This window comes from Centrocercus urophasianus, unplaced genomic scaffold (assembly GCF_019232065.1).
Source record: "Centrocercus urophasianus isolate 14NV4802_14NV808 unplaced genomic scaffold, USGS_Curo_1.0 seq_11, whole genome shotgun sequence".
Taxonomy (NCBI): Eukaryota; Metazoa; Chordata; class Aves; order Galliformes; family Phasianidae; genus Centrocercus; species Centrocercus urophasianus.
The window spans coordinates 28,213,308-28,240,445 of record NW_024884253.1 but is presented as its reverse complement, the minus strand read 5'-3'; the positions used below and the strand labels follow the sequence as shown (position 1 = coordinate 28,240,445).

At 37.0% G+C, this 27,138-nt stretch overlaps 1 protein-coding gene across 7 annotated transcripts; it reads right to left on the bottom strand.

Annotated features, from left to right (window-relative positions):
- Nucleotides 1-927: 927 nt before the first annotated feature.
- On the bottom strand, nucleotides 928-21,494 carry PEX2 (peroxisomal biogenesis factor 2). Of its 7 annotated transcripts, none has more exons than XM_042839979.1 (4): nucleotides 21,253-21,465; nucleotides 20,999-21,085; nucleotides 12,095-12,154; nucleotides 928-2,022 (listed from the first exon to the last, which is right to left on the bottom strand). In XM_042839979.1, the coding sequence occupies exons 3-4, from the start codon at nucleotides 12,116-12,118 to the stop codon at nucleotides 1,087-1,089; spliced, it is 960 nt and encodes a 319-aa protein (XP_042695913.1). In that variant the 5' UTR covers nucleotides 12,119-12,154; nucleotides 20,999-21,085; nucleotides 21,253-21,465; the 3' UTR covers nucleotides 928-1,086. The 7 variants fall into 7 exon arrangements, with proteins under 7 accessions (XP_042695913.1, XP_042695914.1, XP_042695916.1 ...); XM_042839980.1 differs by having other exon boundaries at nucleotides 21,231-21,270; XM_042839982.1 differs by lacking the exon at nucleotides 12,095-12,154.
- Between the last annotated feature and the right edge of the window lie 5,644 nt (nucleotides 21,495-27,138).

Genomic DNA, 27,138 nt, shown 5'->3' with positions numbered 1-27,138 from the left:
TGACCACCCTTTCTGAAAAGTAATACTTCCTCATGTCCAGCCTGAATCTCCCCTGCCGTAGCTTGAAACCATTCCCTCTGGTCCTATCACTAATGACATGAGAGATGTCAAGATGATGAGATAATAATGAGAGATTACAAGACCATAATCTTGTAATTAAATAGTTTTTTTTATTTGTGGTTTTTTTTTTTTAATTATTTTTTTTTCCTACAGTGTCTGATTAAGAATAATGTGGAATAATGTGGGTTACCACAGGAAGCTTCCACGTTCCAATAGGTGATGGACTGGATCCCTCAGCTTGACAGGAAAAGCAGGGTGTGGTCACATGTGAATCACTGAAGATCAAAGGCATACGTATAGGTGAGAAAGTGGGTTACCTCATGAAGAAGCACTTTGATCAGGAGGGAGATGGTTGTATCTCTTGTGGGCACAAGTTAATGTTTTGTCTGTTGACAAATGGATCACTTGAAGCTAATGATCTATTTATAAGAAAGCAATTACAAGTTACAAAAAGAAAATGCCTTGTCATGGTGACTGAATGCGATGAAAGCTATTAACAATCATTCGATGTAAAACTTCATCTTACACCTTGCTCTTTATCAGTGGCGCATTATACTGTAAATTCAAATTTTAAATATTCAAAGTTAAAACTATTCTTTAGGTGTGACTAGGATGACCTCTGCACAAAATCCATATAGCTACGTTGGCAATAGCAGAAACTTTTAAAACAATGCTGAGAAAATCCCCCAAGTGAATCGAGTATCTTCTCATCTACCCTTGAGGGAAGAATACAGCATAAACTTAGGAAGCGGTAGATTGCCAGACCATGATCTAAGAAGACAACAGAGGGGTACCAAAATGGGATCAAGTAGTCTGAGAGAGTAGAAGAACCTGCAAACTTTTTTGTTTTCCTTTATTCAGAGATGCAAGTTGGCACTGTTACTCAGTAAAAAAAATAACACCAGAAAAGGCTTAAAGAATTTCCAAAGCTGTCTTTCAAGCTGTCTGATTACAGTAATTTCTGATTTTTTTCCATTCATCTTTAATATATTTCATATGCAGTACAAGAATAGAACAACCTCCTTATTAGATATGTAATTCTGTCATCTCAATTTTATATTTCAGTGGCTGAAGACTGTGTACCTCTGAGCCACACTTAGGACAGGTAAAATACATATCAAGTAAATAGTTACTTTTAATACAGTAGTAACAAAACACATGTGAACAGCCTATGGTATGTGGCATGGTAGGCCATTCCCCACACAGCGAACACACCTTGTAGTGAGCTGCTACTGTTTTTTCACTATTAGAAAGATTGGCAATAGGCAAACACCAAGAACAAATTTTGAGTTTCAGTTTCTGTACATTAATAAGTGGTAGCAAGTAGATCAGAAATTCAGCAAAGCCATGCCACAACAGCTCCCTGTTCATGTATTCAAATCCTACCTGGCGAACATTCTGTGGCTTGCAAAAAACTGACTTAATTCCTAGAATGCGTTCAGTAAGTGTTGCAAATGTTCCTTTCTGAAGAAAAATCAGAAAATTTACAAGTCCACAAATTTTAAGAAGTCCAGCTCCAAAATTAATATATTGCTTGATTTTGCTGACAGATTGCAGTTGGCGATTGCTAAAGAAATCGTAACATCTTTCCTCCAGCCATCTTCCACCAACAGTGAAAATAAGATACCATAACTTCTGGTGTTTGCTCAGAGGTTGGTATTTCTCTGTCTGAGATAAGTTATTCTTGTACTGAATATTCAAAATAGCCTGTCCCACAGTTGCATTCTTAGAATAGATGGTGAATCTCCACAGTAAAAGCCACAGAAATGCTTTAACTTCTGGTTCAATATGAGCCAACACCCCTGGTTTAAATCCATGAAAACAGCTGGTAAACTGGGACCACACTAGTTGTTCCAGAGCTTTGTTTAGTTCCAGAGCATCAAGTTGACTTATTCTGAGCACAGGATTCACACTCTTTTCATTTTCAATGCTGGATGCCATTTCTTCTCGAAAAAATACTTTCTAGGAATAAACACAAATACATTTTAGTATAACATAGCATTCCCCATTTTTGTTCTTGTTACAGCTAACAAAATCAGGAGTAAACATGAAATAACAAAAATGCCTCCTAAGTTATTAATATGCTATCAGGAACTACTATGAGTCCTTTCAGCAAGATTCATACAAATAGCATACACTTGCCTCTTGAAAGAACTTACATCGAGACTATTTCTCATTGGCAGTAATATTTTTATTTGGTTATAGAGAACTGTGTAATCTCCTCTTGATTTTCACAAAACATTACAAATTTAACATTTCACTGCTGTAAACTGAAAAAAAAAGTAAAAAAGTTACGTGCTTAAATACTCACATGGGCCTTAAAACAGAAAAAAAGTAAAACTGTAAGACATTTAATGGAAAAACAGGGAAAATTTGCATACAGACTAAAATCCATGTAGGAAGGAACAGAGGGTTAGATAAATAATATTGGTCCACAAATACTTCAGTAGTTGCAGCTTAAAGTAAAATCTTAGAAATAGAATTTTTTTTTATATATTTTCTATTTAAAAATAGAAATATTAAAAAATGTACAGACATAAATTTTGTACGTACAAAAAATAAGGGTGGAAGACAGAAATGATAAAATCTGCTAAATAAAGGCAGTGATTTGTTTAGTTCATTACATAAAATTAAAAAAATACTCAGTATTCAACCACAAATTAACATACAATATAATACAGAAGCTAGCATATATTTTTGAGAGTCTTTTATAGGTACAGAATTGTGCTAATGGTAGGATAATAAGTTTCCTGGCAACTTCAACAAATGTATACTGGTATTACTCAAGCATTACGGACAAATATAATAAATTGCAAGACTAAAATGTAGTTAACAACTCCATAATACAAAACTGCAAAGTAACTGATTTTTTTTTTTTTTTTTCTTTTGTCTACATAAATAGGGGTTTAGGAGAAGGGGTATATTTCAGGTAGCATGCAGTGTATTTCAGCTTCTAAAGGAGATTCTTTGTATAGCAGATAGACAACAATCTTCTGAAAAAAGTACAAAAGAAGATGCTTCAATTTCTATTTGTAGGAGGAAAACCTGCTATAACAATAATTTGAATAACTGATGCTGTATAGATTCCATATACGAAAGGCTGCGAATGATACCAAGAATATAAAAAAGTCCCCCAAACCATTAATCTTGTCCCCAAACAGTACACCAAAGGTTTTAAAACCCAGTATAAAACACTTTTTGCATTATTTTTTTTTTCCCTACACCTATAGAAATATGACCTACAACTGGTAATGTTTTTAAGGAAAATTCTGTGCAAAGGTCACAGGAAATACAATTTTTTTTTCTTAATGTATGCGGTACAACAGTGATTTCCAATTAACTAAGACTGGATATTTGGGTAGAGCATGGGATAGCCCACTTGATTTCTCCAAATCCTTCCATCCTCATTAGCAAGCAAAATATGACTGAAGTTAGCATAAGGCCACCCGCCCTGTGCCATCAACCTCCTTGACATGCTACCATATAAAAGTATACCAAGCCTGAGTCACACATCTGTCTTTTCTGTAATAAGCCCTGATGCATAGGATGTTTGCTTGGAAAGCGCTATTCAGTATCACAATAACTTACCTCCTTCACTTTGCAGTCTTGGGAACAATCCAGTCCCCACTGTACCTTGTCGTAACTCCTCAGTGAGTCCAACCACCGTGACTACAAACCCTATTACCCTCTATTTCTTACCTCACTACCATTTTAGGAACCCCAGTCTCTGACCATCTGCTCTAGAACCTATCCCTTCAGTCCCATTATTTATTTATTTGCAGCCCCTAAAATCTAACACCTTCTTCACTTCTTCTACCTCAGTCCCCCCTACTCATTTCATTCTCATCTAACCATTTCAGCTATTCTCTCATTCTCATTCTACACAATTTCCAACACATATAAACCCCCTTCAAAACCTTACATTGACTCAAAATAGCCATCTCATCAAACAACTCCTATGCCCACAGATTATCCATTAAAACTATTTTGCTATCAGCTCAATCATTTTTTCCAGTTGTCTGCCACTACTCCAAGTGCTATGAGTACTTCTTTTGTAGATTAAATATAAATAAGTAGCCTAACAGCAGATTTTTTTTTCCATTTGTGTGGCAAGATTATTCAAAGAAACCTGAGTAAGCACAGTATAACTTAACAGGAACCTCCTGAAGTTCAAGGAAAACATGCCAAACACATAGGAGCACAACAGATCACAAAAGACACATGAAAACCTACATATGACTATAGTCCAGAGGCAGATCGATGGGATGGCTGCTTTGAGAAAAAAAGGACCCCCGAATCCTGGTAGGGAGCAAGCTGAAAACAATCACCAGTGTACCCTCACAACAGTAATGCCTGGTAGACTGCAGACTGACTGAAGGATGTGCTTATTCCCCTCTGTTTGGCATTGCTGGCTTTACACTGGCATCCAGTTTTGCCTCTTTTCTATCACCAGTAAAAGAGAAATGTCAACAAACTGAAAAGAGTTTAGACACTAATATCATTGGGGATTCCCAATACATGATATATGAGGAGAGCCTGAAAGAACTCAGATTGTTTAACTTGAAGACAAAGTAGCTAAAAAAGCAATTTAATTGTTATCTTTCACTATCTAAAGGTTACAGAGAAGATTAAGTCAAACCTTTCTGAGAGATGCACAATGAAAGAAAAAGAGGCAATTGGTCATGTCTTGCAATATGAGAAATTCTTACCAGACATAAGGAAAAAACCGTCTTCATGAGAGGAGTTAAGTACTAGAACAGTTTGTCTAGACCATAGTGTCCAACCTTTTGGCTTGCGTGGGCTGTGCTGATTGAAGAGGAATTGTCTTGGGCCACACATAAAATATAGTTAATGTATATAATAAGTAACAAAACTTACTTTGTCTTTTATTTTTTATTTTTTTTATTAAAAGATGAGAGCAACAAAAAACATTAAACTCGTGGAATATCTGATCTTGCTTTTGCGAAACACTAATCAAATATATATCACAAAACTAATTAAAAACATCACAAATTATTTTATGCTTTGTGAGCTTTTAAAGATACTGAAAATCATAGTTTGTCAGCATGACTATTCAGCATATTTCTTCTAGACTGCATATGTCACAAGACAATGTTTAAACGGCCAAAGACAGTTTAAAATATTACTGTCTGTAATCACTATACTGTACTCGCCAAGTGGCACAAGTGCACATATATCTATTCAAGTGAGCATGTGGGATGGGTGCAAGAGGCAGTTATCACTGCACTGTACCCTCCCCTCTGTAATATTTTGTTACCCGTTATGCAGCCCATGTTTGGGCTACATGACATTGATTGCATTGTGATTCTCTCTGTAAATGTAGGAGGGATGCTCCAGAAGTAATGCATCTCCTTTTACTGTGTTGGCCAGTGACATCAGAGGCAGGTGTTGGTGGTATGCCAGTTGAGGTTGGATCTTCCCACCGATATTCCTTCAGATGTTGCTGCCATGTGACAGATGGCAGCAGACACATTTGACAAAGTGGCATCTGACATGGAAGTCCATATGAAGGAAAGCTGTGTAACTGAATTCCTTCGTGTGGAAAAAATGGTACCCAGTGACATTTACTGACACTTGCTGAATGTTTCTGGAGACCAAACAGTGTGTATGAGCCCTGTGAGCTGGTGGGTGGTGCATTTCAGCAGTGTTGACAGTGGGTCAATCTCTGCAGGTGCAGATGTTTCTGAGTGCTGCATGCAGGCTCTTGTTCACCACTGGTGAAAATGTACAGAAAACAGTGGTGACTGTTTTGAAAGACAGGGTACTGTAGCTGAGAATTTGGTCAATCACACACTCTTACTGTGCTCACTGTATCTGTTGTAGTTTCCATGGAAACATATAGAAGGCATTAGTTTCAGAACAGCATACATATTAATGTCCCTGACATTTTATAGAAGGAAATAACTTCAATGAGCTTAACTGTTAGAGTGGGACTAGATTCTGTTTACAGAAAATTGAAGCCTCTTTTGAACCAAAGATCTAACTACTGTTTGTCAATCTTCAAATTTTTCCCAAATCCAACAAGTTTCCTTTCCTAAAATTAGAAGCAGTAGTATATATACTACTTATGTTACATTTAATGCTCCTGAATTACCAACTAGCATTTTTATTCAACTACAAGTCACTTTTATGCAAACTATGAAGAAGGAAGGATGACAAGCAGAAACACAAGCAGGAAATTAAAAAAAAAAAAAAAATATTTTAAAATGCTTTAAGTTATGCTTATCTTACTATATGTAGAAAACTTACTTTCTGATCAACAGGTAGACACGAATTCTCAATGTAGGCAATACAATTAGACATAATTCCCAGTCTTTCTGATTGCTGCTAAGCATAACAAGTTTGCCATAGACCATGGCTGTTAACAAGACCCTGTGAGTTACTTAAAGATTATATCCATATGGCTTTAACACATAACCCATTTTAGAATACTTACTGTTACATACATGCTGAAGTACTGTGCTGTAGACTATACTTGCTTCTGAACTGATTTAAGATTTTACTGCACCGATATGGAAGATTTTCCACCTGAGACAGACTACCTATTTACTTCAAAAACACAAACATTTAAAGGGAAAATTTAAAATCTGTATTCTCCTATGAAAAATATTTTCAAAAAGCCCTACTGATTTGGATACCATAAACTATTTATTTCAGAGAAGACGCATGAATTCTGTCTTTTTCCCTATTTTCTAGGGAATTTTCATTCTATTCGGTATCTATGATGTCCATTTCTTTAAGTGATGATAATTATAAAATAACTAAAAAAAGTTTCATTTTTTACTTCCTCTCAAAATTCTATTAGATTTTTCATTTTGTATTGATTTCACAAATTCTGGTCCATACGAATAAATGAAAAATCTGTCCTCTGTTCTAAAACATAATACCAGAAACACACACTGTAAGCATCAGCTTGTTTTATTTAAACTCCATATTGTGCTGAGCTTAACAGACCACCAAAAGGATGCTAGTTTTCCTCCTGTGCAATCCTGTTTGTCAGGATTTAGTGTTTTTATTATTTACTCTATTTTTAAATTATTTGCAACTTAGAAATTCAGAACTGTAGATTCAATAACTAGAGACAAATATCAATGCTCAGTTCATAATGCCATCACACATAACTAACATGATTAGAATTTAACAACCAAAAGTTAGGCGAAGACAAACAAACAAACAAACCAGCCCTGTGACTGATTAATTTGTTAATTAATTCTTAAGACAAAGCACTAAAGATTACTACTTAAAACTTTCTCGATTTTATACCATCCACAGGTATTGTTTAATAGAACTAAAAGTTTGAACCCCCACTGACCCCTCTGAAAAAAAAAGTAATATGAACTTTTCTTTCTTAAATAACCTATTTTTTGTGTGTCAACAATCCCACTTGTACAGCACAACACTCTGTACAACATCTGCAAAAAACTGTACATCACCAAGGAAACAAGAATTTTTCCTGGTATATATTAATGCTGTTATCGAGCATTGTACAAATTACGAATGAATATATTTTATTTGGTAACATGTTATTGACAGAAATCTATCAATAGTAATGTGAGTATTGTCAACAGCTTGCCAATATTAATGTAATTATGATTAAAGAGATAACATGGATTTTAGCTATAATATCAAGTAACATCCCCTGCATTGCTGCTATCAATACAAGCATTATTATTGACTTGTTCTGAGACTATCAGTATGAGATGTATTACCAGCAGGCATATTTGTCAATGTATTATGCCTACAAAAAATTCTACATTTAAATTTACAGGTCTGTAAACTTTGCCTACAGAAACATACAAATCCAAGTAATCTCTAGAGTGCCATTTTTTTCCCCATAGGGCTATTCCACTATGGATGAGTAATCAAAGGGTACATACTGTCTCACTGCTAGTGGAATCTCATTCCCCACTTTTCTAGCATAAAAATTAAAGGACAGACACATTATATGCATAGGTGTCACAGTACTTTTTAAAGTATGATTTAAGAAAGCACTTTTATGGAGGCAAAATAAAAACATATTTTATTAAGTCAAAACTCAACTTTGTTCCTTTCTGCTGTAACTTAAAACAGTATTTAGCATTAAAGAAACAGCACCTCAATGAGTTATTACTTTACATACTCTCTTATGTCCAACCAAAGCATGAAGTCCGATTACTGTACTCATGAAGAGATGAATGGGATCAGAAAGAACTATCTAATTCTATCTCTGCAAAGATGGGGAGTCATGAATACCTTAGACAGATGTTTAACTACAGAGAAAGCACAATTCAGAACTTCTCTTGCTTGTTCTAGTAATTTAAATTATCACTATTAGGGTGATTTTTTTTTTCTCAAATTCAATATAAATTATTCTTATTAAAAATAAAGATGGTTTTCATTTCACAGAAGAAAAGCATAACAACGATGGAGAATAACTTCCAGTTTGCCTGCATTCTCTCAAGAGGAAAAAGTGGTGAGAAGACCAACTACAGACATGACTTGCCAAACTAGACAATATTCTATTTCCTACGTGTGGTATTATCCTCCACAATATATATTTTTTTCCCCCAGCAGCGTAGCTCGTATGTAAATTCAGGTCTGCAGTATCTTGAGATCCTTTTCTGTCATTTCACTGAGTAATTATTTCCTGATTTATATTCATGTATATGAGTTTTCCTTTTATATGCAGTGCTTCAAACTCGCCTGCACTGCATTTCATCTCATTGACTTCAGAGATTCTCTCTAATTCACCAAGAGTATTTTGGATTTAGACCTTATGTTCATAGAAAAAAACCACAAAAAAAAACCGCAAAACTTTCAATCCCTCTCCAACTTTGTAACATAAGTTACTTTTGTAAGTATGTGTTCTCTTCAATCATCCATCTCATTAATGCCTTTTCATCTTGACAGGATAGATAATTACCCTGTAAAGGCAATTTTCCAACTTGATGCTGATAATATCACCACCTAATGCTTCCCCAGTTTGCTTATGTGAGTAAAAAAAAATAAAAAATAAAAGCAAGCACTATTGTACCTACAAGTTTTTCCCTTACTAAATTTGTCATCCTTCCTATGTGATGAAGACTAAGATTCTTCACCAGTAGGTCATGTCAAAACCATACTGGTTGTTTTGCAGTTTCTCTTCTAAGTACTTTTAGATACAAATTAGTTGCTAATATATCTGTTCCTGAATCTTAATTTGGAATTGAAACTAACAACTTCAGTAACTCCCATAATAAAAGAATAGAGAAACAAAGACAATCTCGGTCACATTACAGGCTATTTTCACACTCTGGGACATTAAATAAATAAAAACAGGAGTGCTTAATTCCTCAATCATACTACGATTAATTTTATTAAGATTTAGCACCTGAGCACATCTATATTAACACTCTGTATGCCACCCTTCCTATGCTTTCGTTCCACTCTTCCTGTCTAGAACTTATGGATCCAAGTTGAAGGAGGGAAGATTTAGGTTGGATGTTAGGGGGAAGTTCTTTACAAGGAGAGTGGTTAGGCCCTGGAACGGGCTGCCCAGGGAGGTTGTGGATGCCCCGTCCTTGGACGTGTTCAAGGCCAGGTTGGACGGGGTCCTGGGCAACCTGATCTGAATGTGTGTGTTTGGTGGCCCTGCTAGGCAGGGGGGTTGGAACTACATGATCCTTGAGGTCCCTTCCAACCCGGGTGATTCTGTGATTCTGTGAACTAACTTTATGAAGCAGCTGGCCACAATATGTAAGTTCAAAAATCTGTTATTTGGTCTAATTTCTTAACAAGTCACAGACCAAAGTAATGCACCATGGCTTTTCTTAAGACTTATTGAACCCTTTAATTGATTCTTTTCCTAGTGCTTAATAATTAAACACCTATTTTCTCATTTATTTTACTCTTACTTTTACATTCTTATGTTATTTCTTTACATACAGCCCTAATCACGTAGCATTAATTTTGCTCACACAAATCTTTGATTTCCAGGCCACTAAAAAAATTTCTATTACATAACATCTCGTTAACATTTATTTTGGTTTATAAACTGAAATACTATCTCAACATTAAGAAAAGATGAGACGTGCACTTTAACGGACTTATTAGCCTTGACAGCCTTATTCTAGAGTCCAAAGATTGCCATAAAGAGCTCTGCAATTGCTGAGACTTTTTTCCCCTAAGCTTCTCATAGTGAATCTAACATTTTATAGTCACTTCCACAGAAAATTCCTTCTACTTTTCCATTTGCAAGCAATTATTCCTTTTATGTAAGAAATGAACCTAAAATAGATGCTCATTTACTAACTTCTCCAGTGTTCTAAAAAATTTTTTTTAACTCTAAGTGCCAAATGGAACATTTCTGACATTGTGTGAATAGCAGAGGATGGTTTAGATGTCAGCCTGAAATCAATAAACTTTAGATTAAAATGAGAAATCAAACTATATGTATGCATTTCCTTACAAAATGTTCCTTAACATAAGCTCTCATAATAAAACAGAAAACCTAGACCTCAGCTGCTCAAAATCTCATGTTTTATCATTAATTCTCATTTCTTTCTCTCCCCAAATGTAGAGAGAAGGACCCTCAGAACAAAGTTCATATCAGTACCACACCATATCAGTACTTCAAACAACGTTATAAGAGATTGATTTACAGTATCGTTTGGATTTCTATGTACTTCAGCTAAATAGCTATCATTTTGTGAAGAACAAACTGATTATTTGGAATAACTACTAATGCTAATTGAAAAGTCAACTATACAACGCAATTATTTATTTTTATGAGTACTACTTTTATGAGTAAAGTCTGAATGAATCCCACAGAGACGGGTTTTGTTTTTTTTTTTTTTTTTTTTTTAACTAAGGAGTTTCAGTAAGCTACTAATGACAAATCACAGAATGCTACTGTACTGGGTCTGGCTGGGATGGAGTTCACTTTCCACACCGCAGCTTATACAGTGCTGTGCTTTGCACTTGGAGCTAAAATGCTGATGTTGCACCAATGCTTTGGTTTTGTTGAGCAGCATTGGCACAGCATCGACTATTTGTCCAATATCCCACAAAGTAGACAGGGGGTGGGCAAGAGGCTGGGAGGGGATGCAGCCACTCGACTGACCAAAAGGACAACCCAATACTGTACTGACATCATGCCCAAAAGTAGAAGTCGGGGGGGGGGGAGGCCACATAGAAGAAGAAAGGAAGACATTCATTACAAAGGCGTTTGTCTTCTGAAGCAACTGCTATACACCGTGAGACTCTGCTTCCCAGAATATGACTGAACTTTGCTTGTGACGGGAAGTCAAGAACACTTTTGCCCTTCTGAATCCATGCATGGCCATCTTTTTTTTACCTTCTTAAATACTATGTGTATTAAGCTACTTTTATGTGAAGAATTCAAGTTTTCATCCTACTTATTTTCTTCCCTTGTCCCAGTCATGCTGAGGAAGGGGGATGAGAGTATGTGTGGTGCCTACCAGCATTAAACCACAACATTAACATTTAGTGTCAGAAGACTGAGCACAAGACAAAAGTACATTCAAATTGCAGGTTGCCATTCTAATTTTAACTCAGTAAATTCAGTTTTCATAAAATGGAATACAAGAAATTAACAACTGATGAATGCCTGGAGACAGCAAGAAAACATAACGATAGCTCATTGACTGATCTTTCCATAAACAACCTGACAGAGCCAAAATATTAAGGCTTCAAGTTACAAAATTAGAACCAGTTCAGAAGAGCTAGAATTGATACAACAGTAATGAAGAGCAGTAGGGAAGTGCTGCACTTCTACAAGCTGTATAACAGTCATTTCTGTCAGTGTTTGATGGAAACTGAAAATGTTGTATCAATGCAACACATTCTCTCAATGAATGCTAGCAACTGAGAATATATTGGCCAGTGTTAAGACACGTTGAATGCTAAGAGCTTCCATGGACTTGAGAAAAATCTTTGATCAGTCAAGCACTCTCAAAATATCTTAAATGCAAAGAACTAAATCAAACTAAATCAGAGTTTCTGATCACCGCACAACTAATATTTAAGCTATTACCTTGTGAAGTCTGTGATGTTGCATTTAAGGGAATATAAGTTCACAGTACATTTGCATTTCCTGAAACATAATGAGCACAAATAGCATAATCTTTCCAACTTTCTGTATATGGCCCTATTTTTAATTTAATAGGATAAAAAAGAAGACAAGCATGTAACAACTCATATACCCTGTTCCTATTCTTTACCTCATATCCCATTTTCTCAACTTCCCCTATCTTATTTCCTCTTCTTTGTCATCCTTGTCCTTAGTATGTCAAATTGCAAACTCATCTATACATGGAAGTATCGGTTCCAGGTATAAATTCTCATTTCCCGCTGTACTAAATTGAAGCTATCTGCTGCTGCTTTCAACTAATTTGATGATTAAACAAAACTCAAAAGCTTGACACAATAAGCTTCATGACAAGTGGAGGCTTTACAAAAAAAGGCTTCAAAAAAAACCAAACAAAACCAGACCTTGAGCAGTAAGGTGGAGAGCCAATATACATACCCATTACGCAGTATCGATGCTCTTTCTTCTGAAATACCAGCAGGTAACAATAATTGTCTGGAAACATACCTTGTATTTACTGCTGATAAATCAAAATCATGGAGGGTTCAGTTGTAGCATTTGACAGAACTGCAGCTATGATGGTTAACTAGAAAGGAACAGCCCCATGTAATGAAAGTGCAACATCTCTGACTAAACCAGTATCAAAAATTATTATTGCAAAGAATCCCTTAAGCTATAAAAGTAATTCTCAGTCACTGATGATCACATTAGCAGACGACAGGGAGATCCTTGTGTTTTAAGAGATTCTGTTTATGATGAGAATACCAGGTTCTGTTATAAGGACAGATAAATGAAAGTCTCTAATGTACTGCATGTATAAAAGTGAAAAGGATGGATTTGTAGATGTGCCATACTTCGTGTTACATAGGTAAAACAAATCACTGTAGCAAAGGTATGCAGCTCCTTTTCAGAATGGTTCAGAGAATATGGACAAATGGTTGTTAGCACACTGTGGGCAATTATGACCGTAACTCTTTATGTGCTGGTTACTGTTACTTCCCTGAAAAGCAGACCTTATGTGTACTGAATTATGTACTATTTCTTTCCCACTATTGTAAAGGCTCTAGATCTCACATAGTCTAATTTGTCATGCACAGTGCCAATGCCAATTTTATGCATCTTTTTTACAGCCTACTTGCCTTTCCTCCATTTGGTACTATTAAAAAAAAAAAAAAAAAAAAAAAAAAAAAAAAATTGTTACCTAGCTTAAATTCCTATTTCACAGATCTGCTGTGTTTCTGTTCTGCTTCTACCTCTCTGATCTGTATGGATGGATCACCAAACAGTTATGGAAATGCTAGATGAAGAGTGAGAAGATATACAGAAGCGATTCAAAAACAATGCCTGTTCTACATACTGAGATACAATTTAATACAGGCAACAGAGCCCTGAATTTTTGCATGATACATACTTTAGCCTCATTTTTTGCATACACAGTCACTGCTCCGATTTTATTTCGTTTTCCTTGCTTTTTATGTACATATGCAAACAAACTGCACCGTTATGAATATTTAGTGGCATGAAAGTGTAGCAATGTCAATCCACATACTGCACAGCAAAAAAAGGTTGTCTTTCAACCTTTTCTTGGAAACGTGTACTAGATGAGATGGTAAAATCTGTAATGTGTAGTTAACTCATAATTAACCTTTGTCCACATCTGTACTAAAACGATTACTGCATATAAAACTAAACCATAACATATTTACACTATGTTAAAGCCAAGGTCCTTCATTAATAGAAAGATAAGTCAGTACACCGTTACTTGTAAGTTTTAGTCTTCTATAGCACAACACAATTAATTGGATCTAGCTATAATCAAGAACTATTAATTAGGAAGGACAAAGAACAGCATTTTATCTGACAATTGTGCATCATTTTTTTAAGCTGTAATAAAGCTCTTCTAAAAGCTAATCTGCTCCATCTTCATTCAACTAGGTATTGCTACCTTTTCTAGTAGACTAGCACCAACATTCTGAACTTGAACATGTTGAATTGTTATAGTATGTTAAGGTAGCAGAAAACAAACCTGTTTCAATTTTTCTCCACGTTTGTACACAAACAGGTGAACACAACATCCAGTGTTGTACTCATGCAGGCTTGCAGGTGAGAGGCTACTCTACATAAGGAATACTACACAATTCCTCCCAACTCTTACCTCTCTGATATGACTGCAGTTTGAAATGTTTGGCATACACAATGACTAATATAGATGTTGGGAAAATTAGAAGTGCTCACTGTCCCCAAATCTTGACAGTTTTATTACTTAGTAATTGCAGTAACTTTAAGCACAAGTGAGAAGACTGATATGCTTTCACCACACACTCTTCAATCCTGTAACTTCATTAGCATTTCAGAATCCACTAGTAGGGCTGCACATACATATTATGAGTTTGGAAGGATAGCAACTTCCTTACTATGCAATCACCTCTGACATTCTGCAGTCTTTCTGCAATTCTAGCATGGATTCCCATTCATACTTTAGTAATGCCCCACAGAGTCATGACTGGCTGCTAATTTCCTTTCCAGGAAAAGTCCCTTTCTCTATGCCAGCTCCCTACTGTGATATCTCCTGTCTACTCCTCTGCTGATAGAATTAATAATGCTGGTTTTAAATAATATTATCTTTGAAAGTATTTTTCAAGTTTTCTTAGAATTTGGACTTGGATTATTCCTTTCCCAATTCCACAGCCAATATTAGCAGACACTGAGACTGTCGAGATAAGCAGTGGCAGAGAGAGCACATTTTTAGACAGGTTTTTCCCAGGCAGACTGAGATATAAACACAACAGATGTGAAGCCACTCTTGCTATGTTCTAAAAGAATTTGTGAACTCAGATCCTGTGCCTGGAAAGTTCACATTTAGAAAACAATCACTGTTAGGGGGAAATACACATTAAAATTTTCTAGAGAAAGACTGATTTTAATTGGCTAAACCAACATCAGCTAATTACAAACATATATAAGTGCTTTTGTAAAGAACTAAGCATACAATGTGTAGGAACAACATACACTTCGCACCTACAGGATGGAGTTGAGTGATCTAAGGAAAAATGTGCCTCTTTCGAGGTTCATGGGAAAGGAGGTTTTTTATCTGTTATTTTGAAGTAATTAAAAAGTGACTTCCCCCTCTGAATTTCTTAAATTAATTCTGCAAAATTCCACAAGTGGCTTGACAAAAAACTTGACAAATACCGCAAGTTAACAACACAAAAACTCTGAATTGCTTTTTTTTTTTTTTTAAATTTATTTAAAGAAAATACATGTGATAATAGGGGAAAGTAGAAAGGGATCAGTGTGTTTATTTCAAACTTACAATGTCCAACACAACAGGGACATCTAGAGCAAGATGCCGAGGACCTTTTTCATTCAGCTTTTGAATATCTCCAAAGAAGACAATTCCACAGCAATTCTGGGCAATCTGCACCAGTGCTCCATCAACCACACAGTACTCAAGTGCCTCCCCTCAAGTTCAGAGAGAAATTTCCCTGCTGCAGCTTGTGCCCACTGCTTCTTGTCCTGTCCAGGGGCACCACTGAGAAGAGCCTGGCTCTGCTCTCTTTGCATCTGCACCGCAGGTATACATACGCATCCATGAGTTTCATCCTAAACCTTTTCCCCTCCAGGTTTACAAGTCCTAGCTCTCTCAACCTTTCCTTGTATGTGAAATGATCCAGTCCCTTAACTGAATTCCCTCCACTGAACCCTCAGTAGGAGCTCCCCCATCTTTCTTCTACTGAGGAGCCAAGGAGACAGAACACTCAGATCTGGCCTTACCAGTGTTGAGGAGACTGAAAAGATGCTCAACCTTGACCACTTCCCTCAATTGCTAACACTCCTCTTAATTTAACCTAGGATACCTTTATGATACCTTCATGGCAAGACCATATTGTTGCCTTGTGTTCAACAAGATCTCCAGGTCTTTTTCTGCAAAGCTGCTTTACAGAAGGTTGGCCTCATCATACACTCATGCACAAAATTATCTCCCCTCAAAAATCAGGACTGCACTTTGTTGAACTGATGAGGTTCCTTTTGGGTCATTTTTCTAGCCTGTCAACATCACTCTGAATGGCAGCTCAGCCATCTGGTATATCCACCATACCTCCCACTTTGGTATCATATGCAAAATTACAGAAGGTCCGCTGTCTAATCGTCTAAATTGTTAATGAAAATGTTAAATAGGAGAAAACATAGTATTAAACCCAAGGGTATGCTCCTAGTTACCTTCTAACTGCTTACCAGACTTTGCACCACTGTTCAACATCCTCTTAGCCTGGATGTTCTGCCTGTTTTCAGTCCACCTCCCTGTCTGCTCAACAAGCCCACATATAAAGAGATTTTCAATGATGGCATTGTGGGAGACAGCATCAGAAATCATACTGAAGTCCAGACAGACTGTAACTGGTGTTCTTCTTCTGTCTTTCTCTTAGAAACTTATCATAGGAAGTTATCAGGTTTGTCATGCATAACTCTGTTCCCCTTAGAGAATCTATGCTGACTACTCCTGATCACCTTATTGACTTTAACATGTCTGAAAATAGTTTCCAGGATTTGTGTTCCATCATACTCCTAGGTATCAAGGTGAGTCTGGTGAGTCTGCAGTTACCTGGCTCCTTCTTGAAAACAAGAGCGACAGAAGCCTTATTCCTTTCCTCAAGTACTTCCCCAGTTATCATGATCCTTCAGATAACTGGGAGTAGCCTCACAGTGACATTAGCCAGGTCTCTCAGCACTGAGGGGTATCTTAGTTCGCTCTTCTCTGACTTGATCCTCGCTCTTCTGCCAAGGACACACACCTCCCTATACCTCAACCTTTTCCATGTCATATGTCACCAGGGTTTCTACCTCATTCAGAAGAAGGCTCAAAATTTTCCTGTTTTTTGCCACCAATATAGAAGCCTGTGACTTCTGGCTTTACAAAATTCAACCCTAAGCAGCCTTTCCACTGTCTGTATACCGCCTTATTTTGTTTGTGTTTTGCCAGGAGCTCTTCGTTCACCCATGTAGGACTGTAGGCTTTTTTGCCTGACATTCTACTCATTGCAATGGACCTCTGTTACGCTTTAAGGACATGGTCCTTGAACAACACTCAGCTTTCCTGCAGGGCCTTATTGCATGGGGCTCATACAAGCAGAACCCTGAACAGTCTAAAGTTTGATCTCCCAAAGTTCAGTGTTGTAAGCTTGCTTACTAAATACTTAATAATACTTAAACAAGTCTTAAACCATGCTCTCAGAGAAAGCAGGCACTAGTATCAGTAACTGAATAAGAACAAGATTGCATTGCTCTCTCCCAAGGAGCAGATAACTCAAAAGTGATACAAGCTAAACTGGGACAAGCAAACATGGTGAACTTCCTCACTAGAAATGTATTATCCACAGAATCTCAATCAAAGACACAAAGACTAAAGAAAACATTTCTCCAAAAATCACTAAATATCAAACAACTTTTAGAAATCACATGTTAAAGATAATGTAACAGAATACATCTTATTCTTCAATTACAGAGTTAATACAGAACAAGTTCATAATATTTGAAGAACATTTCTTTCTGTTATTATTCATGTTTGTCTGTTTCTTTATTGATATTAGAAGAAATCATGTTTACAAGCTAATTTAATGAAGCTGCATTTACGCCTTAAGTTTACCAGTGTTTGACAGATTTAAGATCTTTATTTCTGATCTCAGTAAATAATCATAGAAACTGCAAATGCAGGGCTATGGAATTTAAAAAAAAAAAAAAAGCAACACCAGAAAAATGCAGGCCATTAAAACCAACACAGACAAAAAAAACCAAAACATTGGTAATAAGGTATTTACATCATGGTCTGACACTGCTGAATGATTTGTCCATAGTTTAGCGACTAGTTTTCCTTTAGGCACCTCTTCATCTTCTCCCACCAACTTCACTTCTGAAATACCATGTGTTAGATTACTACAACAGGATACATGCTAATAGTGAATTCAGAGATCATTCCTTGTCACTCAGTTATCTACACCTTTATTGATTTTACAATATATACATAATTTATGTTGATTGCTAAATAGACATAAGATATTGATACTCTGTAGTCAAACTTGCTTCATTCTTTCCTTCCCAATTGTTCTATGAGTTGCTGGAATCTACAGCAGTTTTTAGAATTGTCACTATAAAAGACTACAAGAGATAAAACACTGAAGATCAAATGCCTTTCTTGACTTGCACCACAACATTTGATGTCAAAACCACAAATGCAGGTCTGCAGATTACTAACAATGTCAAAAATCTTCAGGAGTATACAAATTACCTTCTCCATTCCATTCTACACAGTGTCTAAGGAAGTCTTTATATATTGTCAATATATTAAAACTTGCTTGCAAGTTTTAATTGAATTTTATTTAGTCTATCAAAGGAACATTTGCTTCCTACACGTCCTGAATCACAGTAAGTATCAAAGCTTTTCTGTGAGTCACTTCCTTCAATAACAAAAGAAGTGACATCCACAGTCTCAGAGGGAAAAAAAATATATTTGTCCAAAAGGAGACAAAGGCACACAGCTCTCAAGCAAACAACAACAAAAAATTGCTTCACAAACAACACTCTCCTTGCTCGAAAGACATTCAGTTTGGAATGAAAACAAAAGTTAGACACTAAAAATCAAAGTTATTTTACCAGAGTAGTTGATTTTGCTCCATTTAGAATTTTCAGAATGCTCAATAGCTGAAAGTGAATCCAGCAAATCAGATCATTTTATCTACACATATTAATCTAATAATGAACCTAACTTATATTTCAGTTTACCAGCCAACATAGACATTAAAGATTATTTGCATTTATAAATAATCATATGTAAATAAATTGTTCTCCTTACACAATGAAATTGAATCAGTTTTACTTCATTAATAAGGGTTTGAATCCTTACATTCTTGTTTGGTATAGCTACTTTAATCCTCATTAATCCCCTAACATTAAATGGGGTATATCATTCACATTACCTGACAGTCTTTTAATCGGTGAAAGCATTTACATAGCATTTGAAGGTCCATTATCTGAGCGATGAAACTTCTCTTAAGTAAGTTCAAAGGATGATATTTTATGTGCCTGTGTCATTCTAAGTGTTTCTAATGACAGATTTGAGACTAGAATATGAGTTCATTTAGAAATGTCTAATTTCACCAGTGTTACTGCAGTTCTGAAACACCTTTAGCACAAGTGAAAGAAATTCAGCCATTCAATGAGATGTCTAATTTCAAACTGTTTACCCAGTTACGCCAACTTACACTGAAGTTTTAAAGGGAATTAATTTCCTTCATCTTAGTTCTAGAAAGGATGACCTCAATAATTAAAAGCATAAATTTGGTCCAAGGCAAGAAGAAGCTAAAGGGATTTAGAAGTAGAGGGAAAACTCTAGGCCAAAACTTACTTCAGCTGCTTAAAGAGTAATTAAAGTGTAAATGCACAAACTATTAAAACACTATGAGAAATAGAAATAATGACAATGACGCTTTCTTAGTAATAGATTTGCACAGATAGATGATCTTCTAACAACTTTCAGCAATTAAAGTATTATTTTCAATGCATTACTATAACATGTATGTTGGTAACATATCGGAAGGATAACTTCTTTTCAGAAATTGGATTTATTCTGAACTAGCCTATTTGTGGCAAAATATGCCATGCACAGCATCATACACAAACATCAGTATAGATCTAAGTGGTGAAATACTCTCTCCAAAAACAGGATATGCAGATAATATGGCTTATTAATTCAAAATAGTATTCCTATAAGAGCATTAGCTGTCAAAGCAGGTGTTCTAATAATGACAGTCATCTATTTCCATGACACTAAAGTTTAAGTGTCAAATCCCTCCAATACACTTGACATTATGTGCCTTAGTGGTCTATTCCACTTTTACAAAAAAATATGGAAGAAGTCTTCTAGAGATTTCATTTATAGATCCCATAGGTGTGAAGTTATCCACTCCACTCCAGATCAAATAACTGAAATTGATGACTTCATGGCTCATGAACAGATTTAAACAGGAGAATTCAGAGGTGTGAACTGTTACTCCCTTCAATAGTTTCTTTCTATTCTAACTCATATCCCAGCAATGATGCCTTTCTCAGCTGTTTTCCTGCTAATCCATTCATTAAACTAGTGATAACACCCTGCAGAAGATGAAAAATTGTTCAGATGAAACCGAGACATACAGAGAAAAAACATTTGTAGAAGAAAGCAGTGATAGAATACCTCTGAAAAGAAATGAAAACAGTAATAGTCTTAGAATTAACAGTTTATTGGGAACTGCTGCTCAACTGCACATTAATAATGGCTCCAAAAAGTTAGACAAGAATTCACTAACTTTCAAAATATTTATGTATTTGTTTTATTTTATTTTACTGGAATCAGCTTTTACAACATTAGTGGCCATACTCCAACCTTTGACCTTGGTGAACTGCTCCCTCCTGCCAGCACTCAGATGACGATACAAGAAATCTAGACTGAAGGAAATACACAGCCCTCTGGTTCACAGCAGTAACTGTATCATGAACTGGAATTCATCTTCCTGCCAAAATAACTTGGCCATTCAGACTAAACCTGCTTTAGTTTTGGGAGAAGCCATTGGTTGGCAACTAAACACTAATAGGCTGCACGAGACTGGGTTAAAATAAAGTGGAAAAGATTTACTATCACCCCCAGCAAAGAACAGCCTTGAACTGAGTCGTATCATAGCTACAGGGAAGTTTCCTATAAATGTTTTGCAATTTCAACTGACGTCAACAATTAACAATTCAGATGAAAAACCATCTCTGCCAAAATTCAACGTGCTGTCCTCTCTACGGAACGTGTTTTAAGGCTCCCTCTTCTCTTACCTTACATTTCGTCCTAGCTGGAAGACTCACAGCCTCCTCGGGCAGATAGTGGGCAGCAGGGAAAAAACACCAGTGGGACTCACGGAACTGCAAAACCCGGCAAGGCCACAACGAGAAACAAAGCGTTTACAAGAAGGGCCTGGGGCTGACCCCAGCAGGCCCGCGGCCCTGAGCTTGCACGGCCCAAGAGCCAGGCGGTCAGCGGGACCTGCGCCGCCACGGCCCCGCTCACCTCGTCCCGCGCCCCGACTGACCTGTGCCGCGGGGCCCGGGCCGCACGGCCTACGCGGCTCTACCTCGCACCTCGCGCGGACGGAGGCCCCGCGGGGACCGCCATTCGGCTGCCTCCACGGACCCCGTCCTGCTAGCCCGCCCCGCCTGGGTCACAGAGCCGGCACCCACAGCCTAGAGAGGCGGCGACATAGGCGATGGATGCCACAGGTAAGCGCCTAGAGCGGTCGCACAGGAAGTACCTTCGGGCATAGAGATGACGCGTTAGAACGGCTACCAGGGTAGCAATCGCGGCGCGGGGGTAATTGACTGACAGGCCAGGGAGCAAATTAAGCGACAAAGGGTGAAGCTGAGGAGCCAATGGAAGAGGGCGGGAGGCGGGGCGTTGCGTGTGCCGAGCCCGTAGAGTGTTTAAGTGGCGTTTCTGCTGTTATAAGGAAATGGCTGTTTCAGGAGTCGAGTACGTGGCTGTGAGCTCTCCCGCTGGGCCTCGGGGACAGTTCAGCGGACAAGGAAATACTGTGCTCGGAGAGCACCGGCTCCGGCCTTAGCTTGCTCTGGGTCCTCTATTTGGTGCCCTCGGAGCGGGGCCGCCTGGGGCTTGCAACCTGGGCTGTGGCCCTGCAAGCTGAGGGGTGTATGTAGCGCTTACTGGCAGATTACAGGCTTGTGAGAGGAGAGGAATGCAGCAGCCTATAGTGAAAATGTGGTAACAGCCCGTAAGCACTACAAGCAGTAGTGCCTTTCTCCAGTGCTGTGTGGTGCTGGGTTGGCAGATGGGATGCTGATAACAGTGACATGTAAAGGTCCTCTCTTACTGGCCACAGTGTGTTTGATCTGTCTGGAAAGGGCAGCTGGGGAGATACAGGTAGTAGCACCACAGAGGTGTTGGGGGAAAGGTGAAAAGAATAGGAACTGCTGAGTAATACTTGCGAGTGTTAAAAGTAGATTGTGGTCTCTTGGCTTCTCAGTGATTAGCCTGCAAAGTTTATAAAAGGTATGGAAATAGCTCACTTGCAGTTTCTGATTTTGTTTTGATATAAAAGATTTGAACATGATGCGCACTTGGCTGAGGAGAAGTCCATTAGATAGCTTGGTCTCTTGGGAAACCAGATAGCAAACTTTCAGTATCTAAAGGGGGGGAATGAGGAGGAAGGGGACAGACTATCAGGGTCTGTGGTGATAGGATATGAGGAAATGAATTCAAGCTAAAAGAGGGGAGATTTAGATTGAACATAAGACATTTTTTACAGTAATTGTGGTTAGGCCTTGGAACAGCTTGTCCAAAGAGGTGGTTGATGAGACAACTCTGCACCTAGAGACATCCAGGTGAAGCTGGACCAGGCGCTGAGCATCCTGATCTAGCTATGGATGTCCCTGTTCATTGCAGGGAGTGGGACTAAAAGAGTCTTTTCCAACTCAAAAGATTCTATGATTTTGGTTTAGAAAGCAAATTTGAATTAGAAACATAGAACACTTGTTTCAGAGCACAAAGAGCTGTAGTGGTGTATAAAAGTTCTGTGCAGTGAGACCCTACTTTCAATGGGCAAATCACAGTAAAACAATAGATGACCTGCAGCTCAAGACTGAAGCATTGTACAGCATTCTTTTGTGGCTTTGTATTTATTTGCTTTCCCTTGGAGCTTCACTTTCTAGGTGAGAAATTGTTCCACTGACCATCTCTGTTTGCTATGTAAGGTCTTAGAGTGCAAGCTTGAGTGCTGAGATAAACTAGTTGTCAGTGCTTGAAACAAAGATTCTGTGACAAGTGTAATCAGAGAGTAATGAATAAATTTCACTTGCAATGTAAGAGTATTGAATGTAGTTGTGAAAGACAAGTTTCAGAATATTTTGTCGCTATAGTAAACTCAACGAAGCTAGTTTTCCTCGCGCAAATTCTTGAATGCTAAACATATTTGAAGCTTGTCTTCATTTCCGTGTCCATCTAACAATTGCATTCCCATCTGCCATTCCTTCTGCTCTGTTCATGTGGAGACATCATTTGACCTCATGCTTCTGAGAAATCTTTCTCCTCCAGGATTCAGCGGATGAAGATAGCAAACTCATTTCTGATTGGACTGCTTTTGCAAATGAAATGGCTGGAAATTGGTACCTTTAGCTTTTTCAAATCTGGGAATGGTCGTGCTTGCCTAAACTATATTACAGTGTTGAATAAGAGGGGTTTCACATAGAGAGAATGAAATGGATAGCAAACTAAGATCACCTTTCTCTGAAAAACTTTAAAAACTCAGTCCACCCTGGAACGAGTGCTTGAATTGTTGTGGTTTGCAAGTGATTCAATAATCAAAATCTTACCTGTAGTGTCTTTGTGGCATACTTCACAGATTAGGAATTTAGTCAGTGTGATGTTCTTCCTGAAGCAGAAAACCACAAGTAAAAGACTGAAGTATGACGAAAGAGAGGGAGCTGGAAGTAAAATGAAAAGTTAGGGCATACCTTTGTCCTAGGTTTTCATCGCGTCTAACCTTTTCTGTCACTCCTATCCTTCTAATTCAAGAGATCATAGCAAAATGTTCTCTCACTATAGAAAAGCATTTTCAAATTTCCATGCTACTGCTTGAAACATGGTGATGCTTTTAAAGCAGACATTATCCATGGCCTTAACTGCTCACAGGTCTGTCCTAAAACCAAAGTAGCCGCTGTGCATACCTAGTAAGTACTGTTCATAAACATTTTTATAATGTTTGACCTTAAGAGTGACCTGAAGATTAATGGATGTGTTGTATCAGTTTTAATGGGCCTCTTCTCCCTTGGTTGCACACATGTGACTCCCATTAGCCTTAATGGGAGTTATATGTGTGCCTAGAGGTTAGACAAGACCTCTAAAGGTGCTGTTATGCTCTGTTGTATTAACGATCTCGTAATTGCTGAGGTGCTGCACCTTTGCATTGAAAGCAAACTAATTAAATCAGTGTGGTATAAGTTGGTATACTAACATACTTGGCACGTATGTGATTTTTTTTCTGAGACTCTCAGTACGTAGAGATATAGGCCAAATCAAATGCAGAATTTAAATTTTAATTGTGACCTGGACTTGTTTATAAATATTTCTTTTAAATCCAAATGGTTTTGTGAATTTTATATCTGAGAAAAATGGCTGTTCATGCTAATACAGGGGAAGAAGATGAATGCAATGTTTTATCATTAATGTGAGTACTGAGGAAAAAGACTGATCTGATTCTTTTTTTTTGATGTTCCAAATCATGCACTTTGAAAAATGCAGCTAGGTCTTGAGGATTAATATGATTTTTGATGTTGAATTTTAATTAGAGCACTGTTACTCATTTCTTCCAAGTGCCGTTAGACAAAGCACTTCACCTTTCTTTGATTTTCCCATATGTAAAATACCTGCTTGATTCATAGAGTTGCAGACATAAATTAATATCTGTTGTATGCTTTGAGTGTGTAAGATTTGTCCATCAAACTCCATTGTACTGGCATGATAATGGCAACTTGGGATGTGGAAGAAGCCGAAGTATCAAACCAATAGATTGCAAAAGTCCTAATAGGAATGTAGATCTGATGACAGAACTAATTCTGTTTTATAGTTTTATGATTCATGAATCGCTATAATTGTATTGAAAAATCTTTGTTGTGTTGTTTTTTTGTTTTTTATTGGGGGGGGGAGGGGAGGGGAAGGAGGTTGGTGGAAGAAGTGGTATGGTTGGAAAATCATTTGACATTTTTATCAATCAAAATAATTATTAGAATTTGACAGTTACTATTAAAGTTTGTGTGCTGTCTTCCATGACTATATACATAAGTGTGAAAATTAACCATGATGTAGTCTCCTTTGTATGTCTAAGCTGTGGAAAGAATTAATCTTAATAATTAATTTTCAGAGGAAAAGATTGTGGTAAGCTCCATATCTTAAATTTGTTTTCTGTTTTTCTTGTGTCAGATGAAAATACTCTATAATTCAATTTTGTGATTCACTTCTGCTATTTATGAGGTAACAGAAAGATCTCGCATTCATTCTAATTGATGTAGTTATTTTATTTTGCCTTTACAGAGTTCATATTCTTTATTAGGAAGCTCCAAATTCTTGTTTTGACTGTGGTGCTGATGTCTTTTCTGTAACTTGACATGCCCAGAAAAATCATGTGAATGATTAGTGGTTTTTTAAATACGCTACCTGACTTTTGACTCTAATGTATATAATATATGGCACAGTTTATCAAAATTTTCTTTATTATGTGAATTTAAAAAATAAAACAATATTTGCACTTAGTAATCTGGGGTTATTTCTCCATTACTCTTTTAAAGAAGAAATATGTTACATGTTATGTTAAATATATGTAGAATGTTGTTAAAGAAAATGGAAAATGAAAGCTGAACTTAACTTATTTCAATTTTTGGAGAAAGAAGGAACGGGTCTACTTTATAACTCTTGCAAATGGCATACCTTCTAATTACAAAGATTGTAGGTGTTTCTGTATACTTGAGGCTCTTTGTCCTTCCTTGATGGCATACTGTGAACTTGACATAGGGATTGCATTCTGTGTATTTTTTCAGTGTCAAGCACTAGACCTCTCATGAAAGAAGCTTCTATTGGGGGGGGGGGGGGGAAGTAAATCCATTTTTGCTACTATTCATAGACCTGCTATCTAAGGAGAATAATGAACATTTTCAAAATGATTTAGCTATTTTTTCCTTTGTCAAGAGTAATGTGACTTTTATTATTTTTGCTAGAATAATGACTGACTTGAAGTGAGTAGTTTACTATATTCCCCATAATTTAAAGATGATTGAATGCTAGAGCAGGTTGTCCAGACAGGTTGTTGAGTCTCCATTTCTGGAGATTTTATGGGCTTGATTGTACGCAGTCCTGAGCAACCTGCTCTACTTTACTCCACACTAAGAAGGCAGTTGGGCAAGATGACCTCCAGAGGTCCTTTCCAACCTCAGCCATTCTGTGATTCTGTAGACTTCTGCACTGTATACCAGCTTTCAAATACCAATTCAAATATTAAAATTGGTAACTGAGATTAATTGTGCCTATTTTATCCCTATCTTAAATTTAAAAGCAGTAGGTAGCATAACGTGGATAGCCATGTGATATGTCATCTAGCAAATTAACAGAATATGGACAGTGTGTGCTGTACTGAATACATTACAGTATTTTCAGAATGGAAAGATTATACAGAGAACTGACATTGAAGTTTTTAATGCAAGCTGCTTAATACTTTAGCCTCAGTTGACATACTATTAAACAAATAATGCAATAAATACTAATTCCAGTAATTACATTTGTTTAATATTATACTTGAGCTCTTGGTTGCCTTAAAATTCTTCTTGTATTCTATATTCGTAGTTCTACCTGAATCAGAAATATTAGGTGATTTAGTGAGAGGTTAAACAAACTTGAATTTTAAAAGCAAGATACTGGAGTTCTTCTGAGTTGTGATTTGTTTTTGAAATCCACTGTAGTTCTATTTATAACTTTCAACTGATTCACTAAGGTTGTTTCTTTTTACACCAATTCTGTAAAAAGGTGGCTAAATTGTCAAATTAAAGGATAAGTCTGCATTTTAGCCTGTCTGTTTTATAGTTCTTTGCCTCTGTTAACAGTTTTAAGCTTCAGTGATCTGAGGACAGATGATATAGGCATGGGAACCCTTGACTTTTCACTGTAGGTGTTACTGGAACAGTGCAAGTGGAAAACAGATCTGTGATACATCTCAGTAGCAGTTCATCTGAACAAGTGGAGAAGAGATTGGTGATATCATTTCAGTAGCAATTTGTTTGAACTTGCCCCTAGAGCTCTTGAGGATTTTAAAACATTGTTAGTCATTAGATAGTGTTCCACAAAGTTGTTGTATATACCAAATATATTAAAAGGCACCAATTAGAACTGGGGAAAAGCGTGCTGCAGTGCATATGCTCAA